We start from the raw sequence: 27,398 nt of genomic DNA on the forward strand, positions 1-27,398 counted from the left end.
TTGTTCTTGAACTAGATTAATGAATGTGCAAGACTGACCTCAATTCAAATCCCTGGGTAATTGCAAGGATTAAATAAAATAACCTCATTTAAATCTATTTAGCATTTAGTAGAGATTCAATAAATATTAATTCCCTTCCAAATATATACACAGACTAACATACACATTTGCCAAATATAGGAACAAAAGGAGAAACATGAGGAGGAATTACACCAACCCTTTATCTCTCTAGAGGGGGCAGGACTCAGAAGATTCAGAATGAATATAGAACTGTGTTTGCTCAGAAATCATTCCAGAGGGCAAATTTATGATGCTCCTTTCATGGCATGTCGCTGCATGTACATAACAGCCAGAGGGAATAAAACAAAAACAGCTGGGAAATAAAGATGAAAGCAAAACTGTATCAGCAGGGAGAGACACACAACCCCCTGAGAATCCGGGCCATGTCAGGAAAGATAATTTGTACAAGGTCACCTGCATGGAATCTGTCTTCTCACAGAGAGATCATTAGACTCCTGCCCATTTCAGACCTTTTCTATTGGAGTCAAAGTGAGGAATGAAATACATGGCCCCTAGTTTTCAAGGTTTTACACTCATGTTCTCCCTATAAAATGAGCCACAGACAAAAGCATGCATTACTATAAAGACTAACTGTAGAATTTTAAATGTCTGGAAACAAAGAGATTCTGCTTTCCCTTGCAAATAGAGCAGGTTAAGATTTCCCCCACTCCTGAGTCCCATACAGCACGTTTGCGGCCTCATGCTGCCCTCTAGTGTCTTTTTAAAGTAAAGTAACGTTAGAAGGAAAGAATTCCCACAAATCCTGAATTGGCCAATGGGACTGGTAAAACCAAAAAAAAAAAGTCAAATTCTAAAATAAAAGAAAACTGGTGTGTACGAAAATTTAACAGTAAGTTAAGTTTGGCCTAAACAGTGGATCTTGCATTATTTCAGGACTCTGTAACACATGGCATCTAGATCAGTGAATGCTCTTTAAAATTACAGACACTTCTTGTTCTCTGCATAGTCCTCTCAAATGATTACTGCTTCAGCTGGTCCGAGTTGAGATCCAGAAATATGCATTTCACGAACACCACCATCTGATTCTGATGTAGCTAAGTTGGTTGGCCTCACTTTGAGAAGAACCAAATATGTTCACAATGACTTTGAACAGGGTGTCGAGAAATCTGATAATTTTCTTTTAACTCTTCAAGGGTTCAATTCATTGACGGAAACAGGTCACCTTTCATTTATCCTGCATCTAGAGCATCTCAATCCAGCGAGACTAGTATGTAAAGAAAACACTGCTGTTCAAGTCCGAGTGAAGAGTTCACGTAGAAGTTCTCCTATATAGATAACTACACTGCCCCCCATTTCAGTAGGCATCTAGGTGGGAAGGAAAAACAATGCCTCGGTGTTCTTACTCATCCTTCAGATATCCCTTAAACATACTTCCTCAAAAAGACTTCCTGGAGTTCCCGTTAGTTTCACTGCCCCTAATGTGGCTATACAGCATCCTGCACTTCTCTGTCCTGTCCCCCAATGCCAGTGATCTCTTTGGGACAGAAGTCTTTTCATTACAGGAACCGTGTTATCCTCTTCCCAGAGTCAGAGCTCAGTAAAGCCCTACAGCCACACAACCAACAGTGGTGATGATGGAGACAGGAGAGGTCAGGCCCGGGAGCGAGCTCTCTTCCCAAGTTCCCTCCAGCTGATAGCACCCGTGACAGGAAGTGTCTTGGGGTTATTGTTGCTACTTGATCACACACTCGATTTATAAGCCCACAGCCTTGGCCTAATTTGGGGAACTTACTTTTTCACATGGTCTGATAAGTAAATCTATAAACATTTGGCAACTTCACAAGATTACCGGTGATAATCATTAGTACAGAATATCTTTGTTCACATGGGAAATTCACATCCAATTTAAATTGTGTGTGTGTTCTTTTTAAACACAAGTATACTAAGTCAGAGTTCAATACTCTATATCTTAATATTATATAATATGCTATTTTCAATTCATAGTTTTAGTGTTTTTTGGGGGAGGCATGGACAAAGTCTGTCTTATATCCAGTTATGAAATATTTAATGTTTTAATAAAAATCAAGTCTGAGAGCTACTTAGATTTGTAAGTACCCCCACCAGAAAAAATCCTGGACCACAGTATCCGATTGCCCTCACTTCTATTTTTTAATGAACAATAAGCAAATATTTACTTTTCAGGAGACACCATCCTAAATATCCAGAGACACAACACACTGCCTGGCATTGCTTCTCTGGGCCCTCAATGTGTAGCGCTGTGCAGGCCACATACTTCAACCCATTGCAAACTGCTTCTTTCCAGCCATTTTAGTCTCCAACCTTGAGTCCAAAGTTTGCAGTGAACTTTGCATACCAAGGTCTCACCTCCACCAACAGGACACTGTTTTGCTCTAGCTTTCGACTTAGCCAGCACAGTGAAGTTTACAATCCCTCCCTTTCCCTTAACAAGCACCATCTGAGTCTGCCGTGCAAAAAAGGGTCACCCACAAAACAGGGACAAAAAGCACTCCATGCACCCCAGTCGGAGAGAAGAAAAAGAAAGCACTTCCTTTGAATTTCATTTTATTTTCCGAGCTAAGCTATTAGAATCGTGGGCACAAACAAAATCTCTTTGAAGTTAACATGAAGCCCACTGTGAAAGAAAGGAGAGGGCCATTACCACACATTTTATGTGTTGGACAAATAAAGTCCCAGGATTGTAAATATATTCTGCAATTACAGAAATGAAACACTGTTATTTCTCCTTTCACCATACTTAGAGCATTTTTCTCTAAAAAGTGTTCTGTTGAATTTTCTCTTTCCAGTGCCCTAACTCCCCAATGTATTTACCTTTTGAATCAAAGGGAATGATCCCATCAATAAAACGCACTGCTTTTTCCACGCAAAATTATGTCTGCAATGATATCTGCAAGGCTTTGTAATGCATCGAGATACAGCAGAAGAAGCCATGGTGGGGGTGTTTGGCAGAACTGGGTTTACCTTTTCTCTCTAGTAGTAGTTTTCTCTGGGAAAGTCATTCAAACTTCAGATTTCCTACATTGAGAATGACATGTCAATAGTAACTTCTTCAATGCTTGCTGCAGTTACATGAGATGGGATATGTGGATATATGGATATTCTTAGTGAATCACAAAGGCCCATTTAAATAGAAACTTGTGTTATTTCCCCCTATAATTGACATGTTTTCCAAGCATTTTGTCTTGTGTACTTTAGAAATCAAGTATTAATAAGGAAGGGAAGACTTTCTTAGCAGCTGGTGAAAGAAGTATCCCCATGGGTGGGTGGGTGTCAGGAGGTGGGATGGGGGATAGAATTCACTGTTGGAGACCTGGAGGAGAAGCCAGGCTCAGACCACTGATGGTCAGAGGATCTGTAAGGATCTAGGAAATCTCACCAAGGAAAGAAAACTAATAGGGTCTGGGAGAATCTCCATGTGTATCTTGTTACCTTAACCCCAAGTTGATTGAAAACTGTGAAGACCAAAAAATTTGCATATACCTACTTTACTTTACAATATCAAGTCTAATAATACATTTTTCTGACTCTTTAAATTTTAATCATGCATGCTTTCTTAGGTGCTGAATTTTTTGAGCTGGTATTAAAAATACATAGGTTCCTACCACATTAAAGGGGGAACAGAGGCTTGTGTGTTGTATTATTAATTACATTCTGAAAATCAAATTCTGGTCAGTCTTTGTGGAAAGTACAAACACACTAAGCAGAGGATTGCCCATGTGAAGGCAGACCCCCTGGTGCAGTGCTGGTTACTCTGACAGTAGCATGTACTTACTCTTGAGGTCTAAGTTCCTGGCTCCGGCTGTGATTTGTGTTGTGATTTTCGTGTCAATCTTTACAGTGTGGAGATTGCTGGTGTCCCTTGATATCATCACGTTGTGCCACTGATTGTCATTGAGAGGTTTATTTGAGCTCCCTTTGATGAGGTTAGCACCATTTCCCAAATCAAACACATAATGTAAGTACCTGGGAAAAGAATGAAAGAGAGGAAATGCCATCACTTTATGAATTTTTGATGAAGTCAAACTAAATAGTACAAATGGTGATTTTTTTTTTTCCAGACAGTTCTATCCTGGATAGAAGTCATGAGTTACAAAGACCTCAGCTAATAAGAAATTAAGAAACACTGCTCTGTTTCAGCAAGGATTACTCATTGTCTCCACTATAAGAAATAGTGAACATAATTTTTAAAATCACAGTCTACATTTTTCTTTTCACTATGCTTTTCCTATCTCCACCAATCCCTCCATCCTCTGCTAGGCACACTGAAATGGTTATTCTTCTCATTCTTCATGCACCTGTTTATCCTTTTCCACTCAAAACTATGTATGCATATAGATGTGCATTCATCCTTCAAGACCCAGTTCAAAAATCTACTGCCTATCCTAGAGATTTTTCTAATTTCCCCGATGACCCTCCTGAGGCTTGGCACATGACCATCTCAGAAAACATTTCATAGTGCTTTTCTGTTATATTTGTGTTAACCTGTATGCCCTAGGTTGTATTTGGTGTGCGTGGCTCAGGGTTTCTGGAAATCTGAGATGTGCACAGGGGTGGCAAGGGGTATATATTCATATCAGTGTCTGGCACATTATCTGGCCCATTGGAAATATGCAATATCTGCTGATAAATGCTCAAATTAATTAAGATGCATCAAATTTTCCTCACAGTTTCAAGGAAATTTCACACAAATCTTTTTTTCTAAATTCTTTCAAGAAATATAACACAGAATTGAGCTTGGATTGAATGGGATTTTGTGAAATTTAAGTAATACAAGTACTTGAATTAGCTATTTAATTCAGCATAGACTAGCCTACAAACGTCTAGAAATTCTTTTGTGGAACTGCATTGTGCATAGTCATGAAATGCACATTTTGAAGTGTAAGATTCATGAAATGCCCCCTGTATATTAGTACTCGAAGTTATTTGTATCTCATATGTAGAAATGTAGGTTAAAAAGACTGTACTGAACCCATATTAACTTAAGATATCCAAGAAATGATGTAAACAAATGCTTTATTTGTTCACTCCCTCAAATCTCTGCCTACCACCTTACAAGCCAATACATTCTGTTTAGTGTATATTTTGGGTAATTGAGGTCCATTGTCCCAAAGTTTTATTTATTTGTTATCAAACTGACATGCACTCACCCTTTAACTAATTCAACAACAATAAAATCATTTCCATCTCCACTGTTATATAGAATTAGTCCATCTAGTGATGTTGTCTTAAACTGGAAAAAAAGATGCATAGAAGTGTAGGCTTGCAATGTAGCTAAGGCAACATAGCTCGATTTGGTCTTGAAGGTGACAGGGTCTGCTATGATGTTCCTGAAGCCAAATCTGGCGTTGAGCTCACAGTAATCTATGTCGCCATTTTTACACAGGTCAATGTACGCCATTCCGTTAAATGTCAGGCTCTGCAGGTGTCCAATAAAGTTGGAGGGGACAGAAGAAAGATACCGTCGTTCTGTGATGATGCCAGTCTCTATGTTATGGAACTCTAACCTCGTATGATCACCCGCCATTTGACCTAAAAGAAAAGATATTATTATTATTTTTTATATCTGAAAGTCACTTTCAACTTTAGACTTCCATAGCAATATTACATTTTAATATACAGGAGCAGAATATCTTTTTGATACTCAGTCACGCATAGTAAGAACACCTGGGTGATGTTACAGGGTAAAATAAGGCTGGCTTACATTAAAAAAAAATCCTTAAGTCAGGTTTTAATTTTTATCCAAATTTTAGTCTTTTCAAAAATCATCCTCATTAACAAAAAGTTACAGGATTTTTTTGAATAAAATAAAAAAAGGAAGGAAGATGGGAATGGAGTGAGGAAAGGGTAAGAGGAAAGGAGAAAGGGAGGAAGGGAAGGATAGATGGACAGATGGTTGGCAGCAGTGACTATTCTGAATCATCCCAGTAAAGTGCTATATCCCAGCTTCATGATTAGGTCATATTTTATACATATAATTTACGTATAAATTTATATGTATATATTATATAAAAGCATATATAATATATAATTTTACAATTAACTATGCAATTTATATATAGTTAATTTATAATATATAAAATGTTCTTCCAGGAAAAAATTGTGACTATATATATTCTTGTATCCAATAGAAATAAAGGAGTGTTGTGCTGCTGCCTATTCTTCCAATAATGAACCATGAAAATGAGTTTGAAGTTAAATATATGCTTTTCACTTTCCCTTTTCTGTGCTGAATAATGTCTATAGTCGTTGTTCCCATTAGTCTCCCAAATATATTAGAAATTCTGTTGATCTCTGGACCTATGCCATTTTCCTTACACTATGCTTTGGATAACTACATTGAACACAATACACTAATTCAAGGCATGCCCAATTCTGATAATACCAGTAAAATTAGCCCACATTGCCACAAGGCATATCTTCTTTAAACACCCTAGTGTGAAGCTTAGCTACAGATTTATTGAACAACTGACTACTAAACTCCACCGTCATTCCTCCCCATCTCACCATATTTCTATGTCAAACTCATTAAAAGCCAACCTAGCCCCATCTTTACATCCAGAATAATTGTACATGCCTCCAAGTTTGAAAGTAAAATAAATAAAGATGTAAACTTGTTTTCTAAATTGTAAAGCACAACATAAATATATGGAACTTTTATCAATGCCAGTTTTTCACTCCCAGCATTTTGCTTTTGTCTAATTAAACCATCATTCACTCTCTTCTAACTCAAAATGGTCATTTAAATTGCAATTAAGTTCTTCCAGGTACTAGCTTCCCTACCCAATTTGCCATAATTGGAAAATTTATCAAGTTCACCCTATCTTATCACCCATAATCTTAGTGAAAATATTAATTAGAGCTAATCCCAGAATCAGCCCCTGAGACAATGCACTAAAAATCTTCTTCCCAGGTCTAATAAAGATTGAACACGTACCTGCATGGGTCCCCATCAACCAGTTTGACAGATTTCTATTTCTTTAGTTAAGACTGTAAACTATTAGATAGCATTTTAAGGAAGTGCCTTTAAATAAAACTTAAAAGTCATGCTTTTTGGTGTAAAATAAAACTGTTTATGTACTTAGTTAATTGACTTTGATGATATAAAACTCATTGGTGTACAAAACTCTCTCCTGATCTGTACTTTACTTAATTTTCTAACACTCTTTTAATTTTCTAACACTCTTTTGTAACACTCTTGATCTTGGTAATAGGATTCCAGTTTGCCTTGGCATGTTCTCTTTGCAGCCATTAGTTTATTCTGATTCCCTCTCTGAAAACTTTTCTTTCAATGACAAAGAAATCAGTATAAATAATTGTCTCTTTTCTCTCCACCCCTACCACCATGCCTCCTGATTGTCTATTCAATGCTAAAATATTATTAGATCCTTAGCAATTCTGGTTTCTCATATGACATCATTTCCCTCTCTTTCTTCAGTTTTTCTTGTTCAATAACCTCAACACTGCTCTGTGGGGATCCATCTCTTTGATAGCAAATAAAATTAACCTTTAATAATTTCAAATATAAAGCTCTAGAGACACCAGCAACATTGAATTAAGAAGCTATATAGAATGAAGAATATAAAAAGCTTAAAAATCACTTGGGCTTTGATAGTCCCTTGTGTTGATTTTTATCATTTTTGCTATATTAAAACCTAAGTCTCAACTCAGTGAACCCATTTTTTCTTAAAGGCTCTATTGATGACCAAATAGTAAAAAAGAAATCCAGACAAAATATTTCTAATACTGTAAATTAAATATTACCCCATATTGTCAACTTCTTGGCAGCTCTGAAATAGGGAAGACCACTTTATTTAGCAGGACTAAGACGTTCAGGGACAAAAATAACACTTAATACCAGTTTTTATTTCTCAAAGGAATAGAATATGTATACATAACATAAATAATATGAAGGTAGTAAAACAGTGTTGAAACAATCATGGTCCTGTCACAAGAAAGAACATTATGGTCTACATTCAAGAGCATATTCTTTCTTTAATAAGTATATTTATATCATTAAGTATATTATATAAATCACATAGACAGTAATGGCACATATGCTTGCTCATGGGGGAGAATTAGCACCTAAAAGCCAATCTCCACCAACTAAGAAAACATTAACTGACTGCTGCCTTTTAAAAAATTATTTTTCCCTCATAATTTACTCCAGTGTTTAATTTTTATCAGTAGTGTATCCACTTCTACTAATATGTATGTACATATGTGTATGTGTGTGTGTGTGTGTGTGTGTGTTGATTCAGTAAGAAAAATAAAAGACTTTGAAGGAGAAAATATTTTAAGATTCTAAACATTTTAAAATCCACTATCATTTATAGAGATTTAGTGGAAAGGAGAATTTGGAATTAGCGAAATGCCTCTGGTCAAGGTGTCTAGGGTATAGCAGGGTGACAATAGTCTCCTACAAGACAACCACCAGAACAAGTTTCTTGGATGTGTGTTTGTATGGAAATCTCAATCTCTAAGTCCAATATTTTTACCAAAACATATAGCAAGATTATCTATTTTAGGTTCAGTGTTGCTCTGAGCTGGGTTAAATTTCTGCTATGGAACAAAATAACCCCCAAGCCTTACATCCACTTGTTAATTCACTTAAAGTTACTGAGTGTGTGGTATATGTGTTAGGTGCTATGCTAGATAATGGGGATACTGGGTTGAGAGGAATAGACCCAGCCCCTGTTTTCATAAAACTCAGTCTACTGGGGAAAGGCAGACTAAAAAAGATAGGATGTAATTAAATATATAATAACAAATCTCAGAAAAATGCTACAAATTTGAAGAATAGGGTGTTATGTTAGTAAATGTGGGATGGGAACAGGTGCCTGATTTGATATTTAAGCTAGATTTGAAGTATTAAAAGGAGAAAGCCATGCTAAGACCTAGGGAAGGGGAATCAAGAGGAGGATTCCAGGAAGGGAAGACAGGTGAACAAGCCTTTGCATAAGAAAGTGCTAGAGAGCATGGCTGGAGAGTTGTGAGCAAGCAAAGTTAGTGGTTCACATGAGATTGGAAGGAGCACCAGGGACCAATCTCTCATGGTGCCTTATGATTATATTAGGAACTATTGGTAGATCTTAAGCAGGCGTGAGATACGACTCAAAACGGCTGTATGTGGGTGTGTGTGTGTGTGTGTGTGTGTGTGTGTGTGTGTGTGTGTGTAATCGCTTTGTTAGTACAACAGATTGGAGATGATTTAAACTAGGTAATTGCAGCAGAAATGAAAAAAATGGACAAAAGAGATAATTTGCAGATATTACTTACAGGATTTACTAAAAATGTATAGAATGGTGAAGGGGGATGATTATCTCTGGCAAAATCAGGCTTGAAGAATGGGATATATGGTGAGTATTTTTTTTTTTACCAAGGACATGCACACACATACAAAACAAACAATATCAGATTTTTTAGATAAAATGATGAGTTGAAACCCAGTGACTTCCCACTTAGAAACTACACATAGTTTGTAAAACACTATACCTAGGAAATCTCCCTCCTTGAGCTTGTCTCTTGGCGGCTGCTATTCTCATTACCCTAGGTGAGGTGCAGACATTTTCATGAACAGCTGCACTCTGTATCGCCCTATGTTCAACAGACTTAACAGATGTCAGAAAATGTAGGATTTGACATGAAAAGTCCCTTGTGTTTTCCTTTTGAAATTCCTTTCGTTCGGTGATTTCTGACTTGCTATAAAATTTAATAAGAAACCTCAATTGCTTCCCTGATTCATGGGTGGCTTCAAGTGGCCACTAAGATGTTTGGAGAAAAAAAAAATCTCATTCAAAATTTAAACCTCAATTCCAAGTTTCCATTGCTACTTTTGGAAACCTTTTCTGAACTATGTAAATCAAGGCCGATTTACTCTTAAAAACCATTACAAGAACAGAAGTGTTTCAAAAGAAGATAGACAAATGGCCAACAAACATACAAAGAAATGCTCAACATCACTAATCATCAGGGAAATGCAAATTAAAACCATAATGAGATATCACCTTACCTTTGTCAGAATGGCCACTATTAAAAATTCTGCCTTCCTTTTCTAAGTTAGGGAATGAGTTTTCAAAAGTTAAAATCTTACACATTGTATCTCTACATTGATAGAGCTGACTGCCCTCTGAGCATGGGAACCTGTTTGGGATTGAAGGAAGAGGCACTTCTCCATTGTACAAGGACCATCTTGTGCTTTTTACTAGAATAATTAACATGGAGCTGTTCTCTAAAAAAAGAAAAAGAGAAGCTGATATCCCAGTGGGACATGTGCTTGGAGTTATTTTCAGAGAAAATAAAGGCACACTGTCTCCTCTTTCATTTGGCTTCCCTATGTCTCCAGGGTGGAGCTTTGTATAGCTCATCTGAGTTAGGAATCTACAAATCGGGGATTGAACTTGACATTCTTAATACTTGAGTTTAACCAACTGAGCTAAATGGCCAATAATGATCTATTATAGCTTCAAGTGAAAAAGTGGCTCACCTAACAGAATGCCAGTATATCTATCAATTTACCTAGAAGCTAAAAAGTAGAACTTGCTGCTGTTTATCCCCTAAATATTTAAAAAAACAAAGAAACTAAACAGAAATTGGCATTCAAACAATGATGTCAATATTTTATGTGTCACTAAGATATTTATCAGACCAAAAAAAAAATAAAGTACATTATAATTACTTCTCAAAATATTAAAGGGCAAAAATGACATAAAATGTGTTGATCATTGGGGAGGAAAAACATTTAACAGGCTGCTCATTAAATAAAATTGTTAGTAGAAAAATTAGAATACAAAATGGACTGTGTGTATAAGCTTCAAGTTGTGTACCAGCCTTGATTTGAAAAGCCACCTGCAAAAAATGAGAAAGTCTAAAGCATTAGCATTAGCAAAGTCAATGGGGACAAGGTGTTTACCTGTCATGGCCTGCTGATCATCCACAGTTAACTTTAAACTTTTTCCTCGCCGAACCACACGCACTGTGTGCCACTCATTATCATTGAGGTTATAGCCAGCAAAAAGGGTCTCGGGACCTTTGCCTGTAGAATATGCCAAACAGTCATTATGGACACTCAGAATCAGTCAAGCAAATGAACCTCACAGAAAGTGAGAGAGAAAGAGACAAGAAGGGGAGAAAGCAAGGGAGAGGGAGGAGAGAGAGAAGAGAGAGAGACATGAGAGAGAGGAGGGAGAGAAAGGAGAGAAGAAAAGAGAGACTGGCTGGACCCATTTTCAAGCCCATTAGAGTCATACATAGCAAGCAAGAAAAATGACAAGTTAACAAACATTCAGGTGTGACAACTTAAGAATCTTTAACCTATGTGTCGATCTAAGACAAGTGAATTAACCTGTTGTCATAAATAGGCACAGTCAATACAGCACTGGGAAGCTTCCCAAATTTACACACACTATCTTTTAAAGGAAATCTCTGATGTTTGCAGTCATCACTTTCTTACTATGTGTCATGTAACTTACTAGCAGTCATGTAACCATTGACCTCTAGAAGAGGTCTGAGCACAGGTTCGTAGCTAAGCATTTCCAGTGAGTGGCTGATTAGACTCTGGCAAGAAGGCTACTCTAGATAGTATATCAAGTGATGGCTGCTTTTTAGCTCTTACATCATCACATACCTGCAATGTTTACCAGGTTCTTAGGTTTATTTGCCTCCTAATGTTGTGTCTAAAAAATCAATTTTAAAAACTTCCTGATATCTAATTGACATATATATGTGTATATATGTTGGAAATCTCTCTATGTGATGGAGGCACTTCTGTAGGTGCAGGTATTGACTTGCAGTAAGTGGACAAAAAATAAAGAAGGCAAAGCCAATAAAGTTCCAAATGTTGAGTGGGAAAGAAGAATGGTGATATTAACCAACAGTGGAGGTCAGGGATTCCCAAAAGATAATGGCCAAATGGCCAAAAGATAAAGGGCAAGAGGTGTAACCAACAGGGAAAGTAACTGCTAGTGAATCTATATAAACCTATCCAAATGGAATTTAAATAGACTTATTAATAAAACAGACATACTATTTCAGAAAGGGGTATGGTGGAAATTATTGAAATGACAAATTTAGACCATGCCCCTCTTCAACTTTAAAACAATGCAAGGCAAAATGATTTTACTATAACTGGAAATTTTTATTAAAAATATATATTTCTATTGATCTGACATTATGATTCATTGAGAAAAATAACATTAAAGATACATTATTTGGTGATAGATTTTCTCTCCCTATTTTAAGCACTGAAACTTGTGGGTATATTAAAATAATGAAGGGCATGACGTTATTGAGTTTCATGACTTTCAACTGATTGAGGATCAGGGTTAAAATTCATAATTTCTTTAAACCAAATTCTGCCAGCAAAACCAATTGATTCCTGAGAATCATTGGAGAACATAGGAGAAGGCAAAGATAAATGCCTGGGAGAAGGATCAAGGAAAGAGAAAAAATAAATAAGGGAACCAAGTAGAAGAAACCTCAGTAGTCCATCCACATGAGATCATTGTTTGCTTTTAGAACTGCAGGCTGGCTATCCACCCAGCCCCTTGATTTTTCTCCTACTGTATTACTGATGAGACAAGTCTTATATCCTTGGTTGGTGTGTCTCAGGTTTAAAATGAGCCAGTGATACAAGCTAAATTTTACAGGATGAACTACCTCAGTTTTTTATGCAATACCAACTATCATTAAGATTAGAAATCATCTCTTTGTTTCTTTAGAGAAGTTAAATTATACATCCTGATACAGGAATAAAAACTATACTAGATAGAACAGTTTTGAGAAGAATGATCACTAAATAACTGGAGAAAGCCTGTTAGTTCAGCAACCGCAAAAATATTTTGAGACCAAATGTTGAAAGTAAGTTCCAGGATCAAAGGAACTCTTTCTAGTTTCAACAGTGAAGAAAGAAGTATTTAATAACTCTGCAGCATCTTAGCATCCTACTGGCACTAAGGGCCATCCTCAGTTTTGATCTTTTTTGAAAAGAGAATACATCATTTTAAACTATTTTTATAGGAGAGATCATTTTTTTCCTTAGAAATATGTGCTTTTGAAGCAGTTTCACTCCCATTCTTTTCATTTTAAATGTATTTTGTCAAGGAAAGGAGGCATAGGGGTGATATCATCGTTATACCCCATTCTAGGCTTGATCTTGCAGTAAAATTGTAATGCTTCATCTCTGAAACAACTATTTCCATAACAACAGGCACAAAAATCCAATTAAAAATAACCCTTTGGTTCATAAAAATCTCTGTGGGCCAACTTCCAGCTCCTTTCTTGCATTATTAAAACTGTGAACAGATTGACTTTGGAAGACAAGGTTTTTAAAAATGCACTTAATAGCCTCAGTTCAGAACAATGTTACCCATGTAACATGAAGTGTAATGGAAAGTGCACTAGATGGGGAGTGAGGAATTGTGATTACCAGTCCTCGACTTGCTGCTAAAAAAACAGTTGGGGCTGGTGAGTGCTAATTATATATATACCGGGCACTTTGTTATCTTGTTTCATCTTTACATTATCATTAAATTGCAGATGTGGAACTGAAGGCCTAGAAAGCTAAAACTACTTGTCCCAAGGTCACGCAGCTAAAAAAGTAGTAGAACCTAGTTCCATCGTAGGCCTCACTCACAGCCTGCATGCTTTCCCTGCATTATCCAGTGCCCTAGCTATGAAAACCTTTGGCTAGCAACTTAACTTCCCAGTTTCTCATATTGAAATGAAGGAGGTAGAAAATATGCTCTTTGTGATGACTTCTAGCTTGCCCTACTTGATCACACAGTTTGGAAATCCTATATATTCTCTGCATTAAGTCCTGGTGGAATAAAACCTCTGAATAATAGACTCTCTCCCTAGGGATGCTGAGATCGCTACTACTAAAGATGTGATAAAGAAGGGCCATTGGTTTAGGACCTGTCTCCATCCATAATAAGCAGTTAGCTAAAATATTCACCTTCTGGTGGTCTCAACATCCACATCCACAAAATGCAAAGATAATCTAGCTGATTTCTATGGTTCCTTTAAAATTTCACATTCTCACAGAAATCTAAAATACATGGAATTGTTAAAGAGAGATGGCTTAACTGTTGACATGTTGAATTTGAGACCATTTTGCCTCTTGCCAAAAATTTTAATAGCAAAATTATAGTTTGTTCAAATTATTAATGACCTGAATTCCTTTTTGGAATTTACTTTCCTTTGGAGAAAGTAAATACGTCTTCCTTTGGAGATATGAAAATATGTCTCAATTGTACTAACATCTTTTTCCCAACATTAATGTGAGTGTTATGGACTGAATGTTTGTGTCTCTCCCAAATGCACGTGTGGAATTTCTTACCCCCAATATGATGGTATTAGAAGGTGGAGCTTTTGAGAGGTAATTAGGTTTAAATGGGGTGGAACCCATGATGGAATTAGTGTCTTTACAAGAAGAGGAAGAAACACCAGAGTTTTCTCTCTGCCATACAAGGATGCATAGAGAAGGCAGCCTTCTATAAGCCAGGAAGCAGGCCCTCCCCAAGAACCAAATCTGCTGACATCTTGATCTTAGACTTCCTGGCCTTCAAGAAAACTGTGAGGACTATGAGGAAAAAAAAAAAAAAAGTTGCTTAAGCCACCCAGTCTATGGTATTTTGTTATAACAGCCTGAGCAGACTAAGACAGGGAACAACATTTTAAAGACTTTTAAGAAAGTCCATAGCACTGTTTCTATTTTAAGGACATAATTTCTCATATTTTGTGGGGGGTTATGGTTTATATGTAATTTTACACTTGTTTCTTACTGTAACCTATTATTTAAGCCACAGAGGTATATTGTTTCCATTTTATACTATGGAAGCAGATGTAGAAAGGTTGAGCAAATTTTTAAAAGTCTCAGAGGCAGTAAGAAGTAGAGTGAAAACTGAGTTTTTGAGGTCTCATATCTCCATTAAAATGTCCTTTTCACAGAAAATCATCTGCAGGTAGTATAAGAGAAGTGAAATGTGGCTGAATGTCCACAGCTAATATTTCACAAGACTGGGTCAGAATTCAGCTCCACAGGCTAATGTTATTTTAAAGAATTTTAGAACTAGAAGGGACATAAGAGATATGGAAGTTTACTAAGTTACCTACAAAGAACATGAGCCCAAGAGAAATTAGATGATGTCTCTACATTCATACTGATTTAATAGAGGGGTCTAGGTCTCTAGACTATAAGTCAGTAAACTTTTAAAAAATTATTATGTCCATTATGCTTATCTAGAGCGAACTTCTGGAGGAACACTAAAATCTGAGTCTATGATTTGGTTATTGACTTCTATTTTTTCTGCATGAAAGGTAAAAGCCAAGCAAGGAAAAATATAATTTAATAAGAGTGTAAGTTCCTTTCAACAGAGTTTAATCCAAGATACAGTATAACCATTTCCTGGTTGATAACAGTATAACTGTTTCACTGGATTTGCTTTTGACTTTGTAGCTAAAATTTATTACTAACAGATGGAAGTAGAAACAATAAACTTCTCACTTCTTTTCTTTTTGGTTCTTTTCTTTTCTATTGTTTTCTTTTGAGAGATGAGGTCTTATTATGTTGCTCAGGCTGGACTCAAACACCTGGGCTCAAGGGAGGCCCACCACAGCTGTAAGTATAGGCACACACCACCACAGCTGTAAGTATAGGCACACACCACCACAGCTGTAAGTATAGGCACACACCACCACAGCTGGCTCATTTTGGTTTTCCTTAATTCAGTTCAAGTTGATTGTTCCTTCACAACCTACCCATCCATAAATTCCAAGTATTTCTAAGATTTACTCTTAAGAAGGGTCGGAATTAAGAGACATGAGACAGATAAAGAAAGGAATGTGTGTGTGCATACATGTGAGAGAGCTAGAGTGAGAGAGAGAGAGAAAGAGAAAGAGAGAAGCACTTAAAAGATGGCAGCTTTGTTTGGCCTAATCAGAATCACATTTGCTAATTACTATTCACTTCCATTTTCACATGAATATGAATCTTAGGTCTTTTTAAATATTAGTCTTAGAACAAAGGAAACGTCATGTTATAGTTTGTAGTTTTTCACTATTGGAGGGAGTAGTGGAGAAAACTGGAATTTTTTGTTCCTAGTCTGTCATCAATTAATCGTGTCACCTTAAGCAAGTCATTTATCTTCCCTGTTCCTATTTTTATCTGTAAAATAAAGTGCCAGATAAAAGCATATTAAAAAACACTCTTCTGTAGCCAACTTTAAAATTCTGTCATACTTGGGAGGACCAGAACCATCTTGGAGCTACATGAAAGAGTGAAATATTATAGTGAAATTCTCTAAATGTATGAAATTTTGATTATTATTATTATTAATGTATTTATTCTTATTTTGGCTTGTGTAGGCAGAAATCAGGCAGAGCTGCAAAGCGGCTATTCTACCCTAGAATTACTAAACATAAGTGAATCCAGAAGGCCAATTTTGATATGTGCTAGAAAATGTGTTTATTACTTTATAGAGTCAAATTTTAACTGTGAGAACTGTGTTTTATCATCTTGACATCCCTCAGAGAATATAGCAGCAAATAATAAATGATCAGTCAGGATCAGGAACCACTGCCCTCTGTGTACAAGGATATCCCTTTGCTTTACGGACAAGTTCACTCAGGACACTAAATCATAGATCAGAAGCTTTGGTGGTGAAATAATGAAGTGATCATTAAAGAACTTTTCTTTAGTTATAGCAAATTATTCTTTCATCTGCTCAAAAAATCAGATCAGAGAAGGGATCTTTGACCTGGTATCTCTCTAAGCTTGCCTTACTCAGGACAAGTATGGTTATGTGATACGAAAATCCAGGAGCTGAACTGGGGAAGTGGTTTTATCATTACTTTTAAATCAGTGGAATTATTTTTTTCCATAAGTAATCTTACATAAAGAATATGAAAACCATGTAAAGGAGGATCTGCCCTGCTTATAAAGAAGCAGGCTAACTGGACCCTTGAGGAACCATCTGGAACCCCTGGACTCTACAAACTTTGAAAGTCACAAGCAGGGAGTTCATTTCTCCTTGAGAAAAAGGATGACCCTCTTTATCAGAAAACTCCATCGAAGGCTTTTAAAAGTCATTTGCAAACAATCCTTTGCATATAAAAGTACACCTGATTTACACAAAGGATTGTGTAGCTTATGAATTAAAAACTATTTCTCCAGAACATAATTTCTTATGTATATCAAAGTCCACTTTGGTATTCAAAGCTACTAGTTTCAGTATGTCTGCATTATCATGCCTCTAGCTTGCATTTGCAACAATCCCTTAATTACAAAGTCCAAAATCATAGACCTTGTCCTTAAGATTTGGTAGATCGTTTCCTCTTATGTCATATGAGTTATGCATCAGCTTGCCCTATCTTAATTTCTATCCATCAAGGAGCCAAGATTTAGGATTTGTGCTGCATTTCATTTAAGCAACTTGAGTCTTTTCTTCCTATTTTTTAAATTACCTATTGGCTTTCCTCCCCAATCATTTTCAAATTATTTTTGTTAATGACTTTAAATTCTCTTTGAGATTATGGGGGCATAAATTAATAAGTGAATTTATTTAACCATGAAAAAAATAGCTTTCAAGGGATTGATGGATAATTGGACCAACTCTTTCATTTTACATATAGCTCCATGAGAGGTAGGTTGATATGCCTCAGTCCTCCTTTTCACTGACAGGTTGAGACTAATATCTAGACCCCTGATTTATTCAGGACCTGCCTAACATGCATTACTTAATTATCTTGCCAAAATCAGAAAAGTGAACATTCTTATTCTTTGATTTTTGCATATTGCACCATTCCCTATTTCTATTTATAAATATATCAATACAATAAATTACTCTAAATACATTTTAAATAGACTTTCTGTTTTGGTAGGATTAGTGGAACCTACAAACAACCTTACTGCCATACACAGTTTGACAAGCAGTGTTGAAACAGATACGTTTTTATGCATACCCCTCACATTTGGCTCAAATGTAGATTCTCACATATTTCCATGAAGATCAGCATGTATAGTAAAAAAAAGAAAAATCTTGAACTTGGGTGAGAATTATACCAACCTAAATTCAAAATATTTTGCATTTTCTGCTTGAATAGGCTTAGAAAGTTTAGTTAGCTTTTCTGAGTTTCCCTTCCATCATCGGTAAATATGGGATAACAATATCTAGTATATTTCATAGGCTTGTTCCAAGAGCTAAGGGAAATAACAAATGAAAGGTGTTAGTTAGGTGCCTGGCACTTTGTGTGATCTTAAAAAGTAATATTAATAATTTCCCCCTGCTTTTTAATGGGAAAATAAGGTAAAAATCAGTATATGAGTTTTGCAAGCCACCAAAGGCTCTACCACTCAAATAGTTGATAATCAAAGATACTATATGCTATACATAAAAATGGGTATTGAAAATAATATATGCAGTTTTATTTGGACAGACATACTTCATAGTATAATATTTTGAAATTAAGCCATCCAAAGTCAAATTCTTTGGGGGAGTTGACATCTTAAAGTAAGGTTTCACAGTTTTTGCTTTGGGTTATTTAGTTCCCAAGACATTCACCACAAATATGAAAATGAATGTAAAGGATATTTGCAAAAAAAACCTGAAATTGGTCAATAAAGACTCACTTAAATTTGTTGAGCTAAAATAAGATGGATATGACAGTAACTCTGGATCCTTTCTGGTAGAAAGCTTTGTATGCCAATGTCCTGTGAATGTGAATGTGTGGGTGGAGAGGAAACATAGTGAAGAGCAATAGAAAAGAATAAAACAAGGTTAAGAAAACTTTGAAGCAATGCAAGCAAAGACCTCAATCGAAGAAACAGATAAATGCCTCTGGAAGTGAAAGACAGATGTGGCTATATAGAAACTTGGGAAAACCAAACACATATCAGTAATATTTGGATTTTTAAAACACTTAGACATGTATGCCTCAAGCCAAAACTATTACATCTCTACATACCCTTTAGGTAGCTATCTCCCTCTAGTGGTGTATATATTTTAAAGATGCTAACCATATAAATGAACCATCTCTATCAGGTACCCAGGCTCTTAGTATAGTTCAAACCAATTGATTCTGGACTTCGTTTTCTTTGTCTTAAACATCAAATGTTAGTAATTTCTACCTAGGCATTTCAGTGGTTAATCTGCTTGTTCAATTAAACCATATATTGAGCATGAGGATTTTGAGGGGCATTTCTGCAAAGATATCACCTAACAAACTGTACAGATGATAGGCAGGTAGGAATCGTAAAAAAAAAAAAAAAAAAAAAAAAAAAAAAGCCAGTATTCCAGCATTGCCTTACGCATATAAATTGGTTCTATATTTATACATGACTGTTCAACTTTTTTAGTCCATTAAACTGCCTACAGCACCCGGTAATTGTATAAGGAAGAAAAGTTACAGTATCATAGCATCTTATAATTATGAAATTTAAAAACTGAATGGTTCATATTGTATCTGCAGTTTATCCCATTTAACTACCTATTTATTCTGGGTTATATGGCACCCATATGTTATCAGTTTAGTTTAAAATTTATTTTGTGCCAAATACTGATATCAGCATTGGGAATGCCCCAATTTAGAATCTAAGGAGCTAATAAATCAAGGGTCAAAACATTTTTTCTATAAAAGGCCAGAGGATAAATATATTCGGCTTTGCAGGCCACTTGGTTGCCACTGCAATTATCCAACTTTGCTATTTTAGTATGAAAGCGGCCATAAACACATATGTAGAAAAATCAGTGTGGCTGTGTTTCAATAAAACTTTATTAAAACAGGGGGCTAGCTTGTGGGCTGTAGTTTTCAAGCCCCTGTAGATACACATAAATAGACAATGAAAAATCCCCTTTCCTATAAGCTTTGACATTGCCTATTACAGAAATAATAATGGAAAAAATAACCTCAACTTTAAGAGTCAGGAAATGTGTTCGATTCAATATGGCCATTAACTCTAGCATAATCTCAATTATGCTAATTAGTCTAACTCTTTTACTATTCTTTGCCTTAGTTTTCTTACAAAACTACAACGAAAACTAAAAGCAATTTTGAAAGGCTTTAAATTTTATGAATCAATTGCAAAGTCTCTCCACCTCTACAATTTAGGATGTATTAGCCTCCTTTCCTTTTCTGCAAATTTAGAAGACTTCATTAAAAAGCTGTGTGTGTGTGTGTGTGTGTGTGTATGTGTAAAATTAGGTTTCTACTTCTATCAAAGTTCCCAAGTACTAACGAGTTTTATTTAGCCATTGACTTTGAGGACAATAGCCTCTGGTAGGAGGCATGACCCTGTGGGAAGATGGAAACAAGCCTTGTCATTGTGACAATGATGGGAAGTGAGAAAAGCCCAGGAAACAGAAGCAAGAGCTAAGAGCTATCACTGTTTGATGCCTGAGTCATGGTCCCTGGCAGCAGCACTTCCTACCTGTAAATGACAAGAAGATGTGTTTCTCAGGTTGTAATTATGGCACTCTCAACCTGCTCTTTGACTCTGCCATTACTTTCTGGTTTTAAAATAATTACTTTAAAATAATCTGACCTCCGCTTTAAAAAAAAAAAAAATCAAAGGAGAGTACCTCCTCATTAAATATTTCCATTTTACCTTTCTCAGGTTCTAGCTATTGGGCTGAAAGTAAAATCCTTTTATTTGTGTTTTTCACATGAATCAGTTAGAAAATTTAATAACAAAATTAGACATATAAATGGCACTTCCAGATTCATCTTTTGCTACATCCTAACCTTACTGGGGGCACATCAAGCTACCTAATTTGTGAGCCCAGTGCAAAATGAAAATGTGGGGCCTTTGTTCAAAGTTAAGAATGTCAGGATGGTGATAGCAGAGCATTAACCCATGCACAGGGCTCTTCTCAGCACAAGGCCCTGGTGACTATATAACTTGCATGCTGTTGAAACCAGTCTTGATTAGGAGTATAACTTTTGTGCTTATTTATTTTTAAAGTGTTTTTTTTTTTTTTTTTTTTTTTTTTTTTTTCAGTAAGCTCTATATTCAGGAATGTGTAGACAAAGCTAGAGGCAAAATCCTTTATTTATCCATGGAAGAGGCACAGGTTAGTCAGCTTCCCCATACTGTCTGCACTTCATGACATGGCCTCTGGGGTAGCAGAGAAGTTGTCTCCTGCCTGTCTTGCTGGCCAGGCCTGCTGTCAATCACAAACTGGGCTGTTAACACACCAATCACCCTCGGAACCAGGAAGCCAAACTACCTGTTGAGCCATAAACACCTCCTTCCCCTCCATGCCTCCTCAAGCTCTCCCGAATTAGCCAAGGATATATCCTTGAGAACTATTCATGTCTTGATAAAGAGATATTTAGAGATATTTACAGAGTCTTAAAAGACAAATATATTTTTTATACTTAAAAAAAAAAGTTAGAAATACCCATCCTCAACTAAAAAGTACTTTGAGCAAATAATATAAAGTCAGATATTGAACTTGGAGATGTTTGTTTTTTCAAAAATGAACACTAATAACAGGAAATATTTTATAAACTTTTAGGAATCCACTGAACAAATTAAATAGTACTGACTAATTGCACTGTATTCATTTTAGGTGGATTATTTAAATTCTTCCTTATTTTTTTTTTAACACTCCAAATATGTACAACTTGGTCTGGTGCATGTGTTCTGTGCTTCTGGACTCAGAGACTATCCAGGTTTTTATCCCAGTCCTACAAGTTACTAGCTGTGTGACCTTAAGTAAGCTACTTATTTTCTCTGTGCCTCAGACTTAAAATAACATCTGGTTTATGTTAAGTTCTCAACTATAGTAATGATAATAGTAACTATTAATAGTATTATATCATTATTATTATTATTATTATTCTCTTATCCTCACTGGATTTAAAGTCTCACAGAAATACCTTCATTCTATAGCCCATTGATTTGAACATAAGAACCATTCATTATGGCTTTGTTGCATGGGTTTGCATGCTTAGATTTTGTGGAGTATTTTTGATAGTAGATGAAATATCTCTTAATATTAAATTAGGCCAAGTAGTTAATGAAAAATAACTCCATCAACTCTTGTTGTTTTATTGGTCCACATATAATTTTACAGTGTAATAGTTCTGTCTGTTCTCCTCCAACAACTCTTAATGCCACCACTCACTAAGAAGTATCAATAATTAGAAACCTCCATCCTCTTGTTTCCATATTTAGCAGCATGGAATCTGGTAAGCCCCATAGTTGGAAAACTTAGGTAACTCACTTAGCTGTTTGGAAAATTATTTGGACAGCTTTTTTGCTCAATTCCATTGAAAATAAATTTAATGTTGCATATAGCCTAGAAGAGCAAATAAATGACCCAAGGCTAGCAATCAGTAACTTCCAAGGACAAAGAGAATAGTTGGCTTAGGAATTGGGGAAACTAAAGGCTTAATGAATAATTAATTATAAGAAAACACATATCTTGTATGTAAGAGGATCTGACTGTTGGAGAGCTGTTGGAAATTCCCTACAGGGACTCTTCTGTCATTTTTCTAAATCATACCAACCTTATTCTATTATCCACAAAATAAATGTCAGTATTTGTAGATGCCTCACCTCCAGCTCCATTTCTGTCTAAATGGCATAGCTCTAGGTGAATGAATAAACAGGGTTTAAATCATCTATTAAGAAACTTTTAGCCTCTATAGTTTTGACATTGATTGTACCCATTTATGACAGACCAGTATAAACATCTGATGTAAATATTTTCCAATACATTTTAAGAAATATAATTTACCTTTTAAGAATATAATTATATTTACAACACAGTAAAAATGAACACAAATTAAATACATTTATTGCTAAAAGAATGTTTTCAAAATAGCTATCTTTAAATCTAATCTAGCTCAACTGGCAAGTTTAAGAAAAAGCATAATAAAATAAGCCTAATATAATAAAAGTAAAAATTTGGACTGTGATTTTATTTTAAAGAAAAAAGGTCATTTCCAAGGAATGCTTATCACATAATTTATGGCTAGAAGGTATAAAATTAAGTACCAAAGAATTAAATGTGCTTTTAACTAAGCATTATAAACTGAAAGTATATCCAATGTTCATGAAGTGTGAAAGAAAGGGGTTCTACTGATTTATATTAATACTTATTTAGATATGTCGTATGCAATACCACACAGTGACAAGCTGTCTGAATGAAAAACATTAAAAAGCATACAGGTACTGAGCATTTGGATATTTATAAAATTTAAATTGACATTCCAATATCAAAGCCATTATACTCCTTGTCTGAATACACTATTATTATAGTTGTAGAATTTCATGAGAAGGTCAAGAGGAATGTCTATCTTTTTCATAATTCAAGGACAATGGCTTTACCTTTGTTTTATTTTCCATATCTTATTAATATAAGTATAGGTGAGTATCACTGTGTGTGACACTCACCTATACATATTTCACAAAATTTAGCTCACCCTCAATACTTTTGGAGTATTCTAGTAAAAACTTTTCCCTGAAGTAAGAAGCATATTAGAAAAAAAATCTAAGTTTCTGCTTTTATTACATTTTATAAATTTTCTCTTCCTTTCTTTTCACTGGTAAGTCATTATGCTTGACAATCTATTTCTCAGCATTTATGGCAAACATTATAGATCTATTTTCTTAAAGAAAACACATTCTAAAAAATGTGACAAGGGATATCTTATCTTTAGAATTGTTGTACTGTAGCATCTCATTTGTTTTGATATTTTGTTTCTTTACTTAATGATTGCTCAAATAAAGGTTAAGGACAAACTGTACATGATCATGTTTTCATCCATCATGTAAAAATTAGAATTATAATACAAAACTTTTTCCAAGCATTGATATAATGATTTACTAAATCCTTATTTGAATTTTACTGTTGCAGTAACAGTGCTAACAATTGTTTCCTTTCATCATCTTCGGCTTATGAGGCTAGCTTTTAGTCACTAACTTGAGTGCTATGATTCTATTTAACTATTTGTTTTAGTAATTAGAAAGGTATTGGATTTAGTTCTTTGAAGTTGTTCAAGTTTTCTAAAGTGAACAGCTCACCTTCGTCTCCAGGAAGTGTTCTAAAATGGTGGTGGCCCAGCTATAGCAATGACTATTGGCAATTAAATCTTAGGCCAAATTAACGTGATTTATCTGAGGAGACAGCATTTGGAGGTTCTGTGGAAATGGTCAAACAACTGCTAGAAGTAATGAGCTATGTCTCTGTGCCTCCTCCTGGTTTATCTTCATATGGTAAGATTAGGTTAGACTTTTCACTTGGTGGGTTACAGTCAATGACAATAACTTACACCTACACATCTAGAAGCATCTTCTCATTTATGGCTATTCAAATCTGGTTTATTTCACAAGATCTTGCGCACAGATGCTTCCATTCAGTTTTCTTTTGAGAAAACTGAGATTACTGATGACTCATAATACAATATACTTCTGTACGTATATTTTTCTTCCCTAAGATATCTTTCTTCAACTGGCTCAGTGACCTGGAATTGCTTTATATCATTTTGGCATAAAATTTGAGAGAAGTAATAGATTATATTTTAAGATATCATATATTATATTTAAATAGAGGAAACAATATTTACCATATGTTGCTAAAATTAAAGGACAGATTGCAAAAACATTTGTATACCATGGCTCTGTATTTTTAAAGAAGCACATATTATATAATGCATTATATATTAAATACATCATATATCAAGATTTTAATAAGTTTTCTATGAAGATTGAAATCATAGGCTACTTTTTTGTATATTTTCTGTTTCCTCTAGCCTAGATATGTATATCACTTCTAATTAGGGAACAAATGTTTTAAAAGACTCAGTGTGACTATCTTTAAGGTCAACATTAGGGGGAAACTTACTCTTTAAATTAATTTCAAGTGTACACACCATATTACAAATATGTGATCTAGTGTAGGCTTAGATTATCCTAAATAATAGTTCAATTGGTTTCAATCATATGTAATCAGAACATTTACTTTCATACATTTCTTACCTTTTTTAAATTACAAAAGAAAAATTATTGTAGAAAATTTAGAAAGTATAGATGATGAACAAAAAAAAAAATTAAAATTATCACAATCTCACCAGCAGATCCTATAAACATTGTAAAGGATATAGTAGTATTTCCAGAAACATTATAGAAAAGCAACATTGCTTGATGGTCCTTTTTGGATTTTATAACTGACTTCTTAAAAGTAGCAGATACTGATTACTTCTTCACTGCTTTTGACTGAACTAATTTAACTTAATTGATCATGATTTAACACAATGACTGCCATGCTAGAAAAAAAAGTTTTTCTTGGGGCCATGGTGTTTTATTACAAAAAATGGAATATAAACTTTGAAAACAAAATGATCCTTTCTAATTTAATAAAAAAATATTATTATTGATTGTTTTCTGTGCATGATTTATATGGAGATATATTGTTAATATTAATTGTAACAATAAGAACAACAACAAGTAAGATTTTCACAAACCAGCTGCAGGGTTTTGCAGTGTGAGTTTCCTGCACACCACGCTGCTCCCAAGGTAAAGGGATGTGTGAGATACATATGCTTCCTGAGGCTCTGGGCTTAAAACTAGCACGAGTTAAATACAACTTGCATGGCAGTTAATGTGTTAAATAATTATTTGATACCAAAATATTATTATTGACAGTGTAAAATTTCTCAGTTGATTTATCTAACCAAATTTTCAGACAAAATGTTAAATTTATAAATACAGAATCTACTAAACCATTTCAGAAATCTCATATCTGTAAATGTCTCTTTCAGCATTCTTTAAGGGAGGTTACTATTATTTTTTACGATATTGTAATCATTGCCATGGTCTAACTCCATATTGGTCTGCTTATTTCAACACAGTTAGGTGAAAGTGTCTGCATTCTAAGAGAATATTTGCATTATTTTATTAAATAATTTATTTTTCATTTTCTTTTACTGGGAGCTTTTATAATTCCTGAAAAAAATGTCACAGCAATTGTAAGTCATGCCACTATAGAATGTTAGTTTTATGATATTTGGGTTTTAATTTTCACATGCCTAAACTACCTCTTTTGTACCTACTGAATGTAAAACATTTCCAAATTCTTCAGATTCTGTAGAAATACATGTCTATTTATATTGGAAATTTCCTAATTTCAAAGTTAGTTGTTTCTCTGTGTATCTGACAATTTAATGAGTGAATTTCACTAGATACCTACATTCTTCATATGCAGCATTAAAAACGGATTTATTAATTTGTACCTTAAGTTGTACATTTCTAAAGCAATTTTAACTATAATAGTTATGTATAGAAAAAAGCAATGGACTTTGAAATTTAATTTATTTCAATAATACTATGCATAAAATATTACAAGTCTGTATTTAGATCTGTAAGAGATCACAGAATTGTGATGATCTGAGAATTGTGATGAGAGGGTAAATAATTCTCACAATTAAGTAATAATAAATGAATAATCCAATATTAAGTACAATAAAAATAATTTAAAAATTTTTAGCATTGTTACTTTACCTTTAGGGAAATTGTTTTCACAATACATTTCCTATCCATCTTGCTCTTTGCTCCCATAAATAACAAGTGAAAAGAAATGGAAAGGAGCTCTGGGCACACAGAACATTTCAATCTCTAAATTCTTTAATGGTTCCACGCATTTTTCCCCACCCTGACTTAAAGAGCCTTGCCCACTTTACTTATGTACATATGTTAGCCAGCAATATGTTGAAGAGATTGTAATCTTCATGGGTATTTTATGGCTAAAGTGAAAACATTTTTAGTCAGAGAGCTTGGAGAAAAGATGCTTGTGTAGAAGGCCTACATCTTTTTTGACCCCTGCCTTAATGACAGCGACTGAATCACCAGGGAGTGTCTACCATCAAAGCTAAAATCTGGTGTGTAGCTTATGGGATGATGGGATTTGAAAGCTCTGCCCAACAGTACAAGGATAAGTAATGAATCCAGTAGATTCTCTTTCTAGGAGAGTTTCAATTTGCAACACATAGAGCAACAAGAAAATAAGAAAAGAAAGGAAAGACAAAACAAGAGAAAAAAAAAAAACAGAAGAAACTCAAAATAATGATAGAAGTGGTAGATGTATAGAAGTCAGCTATTTCTAACAACAAAACTAATAACAGCATCTGACCAACATGCTGTGACCTCTTACAGATCTCTTACATGCTGCAAAACCCTGCAGTTGGTTGGTGAGATTTGGTTATGTAAAAGAAAACTCCCTTTTCAAGAAAACTAGTAAGGGAATATCAAGTTCAGAATGTTTCTTCTCAAGCTTTCTAGGCTTTTCTGACAATTTCTATCTAGGCAATTGTTATAATGCCAATTCTCAACAGTGAGG

The 27,398-nt window shown here is 34.9% G+C and overlaps 1 protein-coding gene across 32 annotated transcripts in view; it reads right to left on the reverse strand.

Annotated features, from left to right (window-relative positions):
• The window catches only part of NRXN1 (neurexin 1), a 1,076,423-nt gene that overhangs the window by 558,151 nt on the left and 490,874 nt on the right, over positions 1 to 27,398 (reverse strand). For all 32 annotated transcript variants that reach the window (XM_076000756.1, XM_076000755.1, XM_076000761.1 and 29 more), the window contains 3 exons: positions 10,970 to 11,092; positions 5,208 to 5,589; positions 3,833 to 4,023 (listed from right to left, as the gene is read on the reverse strand). In XM_076000756.1, coding sequence (XP_075856871.1) covers positions 3,833 to 4,023; positions 5,208 to 5,589; positions 10,970 to 11,092 — 696 coding nt within the window. The remainder of the gene's footprint in view (positions 1 to 3,832; positions 4,024 to 5,207; positions 5,590 to 10,969; positions 11,093 to 27,398) is intronic.

The sequence above is a fragment of the Microcebus murinus genome, chromosome 3 (genome assembly GCF_040939455.1).
Source record: "Microcebus murinus isolate Inina chromosome 3, M.murinus_Inina_mat1.0, whole genome shotgun sequence".
In the NCBI taxonomy this organism is placed as follows: domain Eukaryota; kingdom Metazoa; phylum Chordata; class Mammalia; order Primates; family Cheirogaleidae; genus Microcebus; species Microcebus murinus.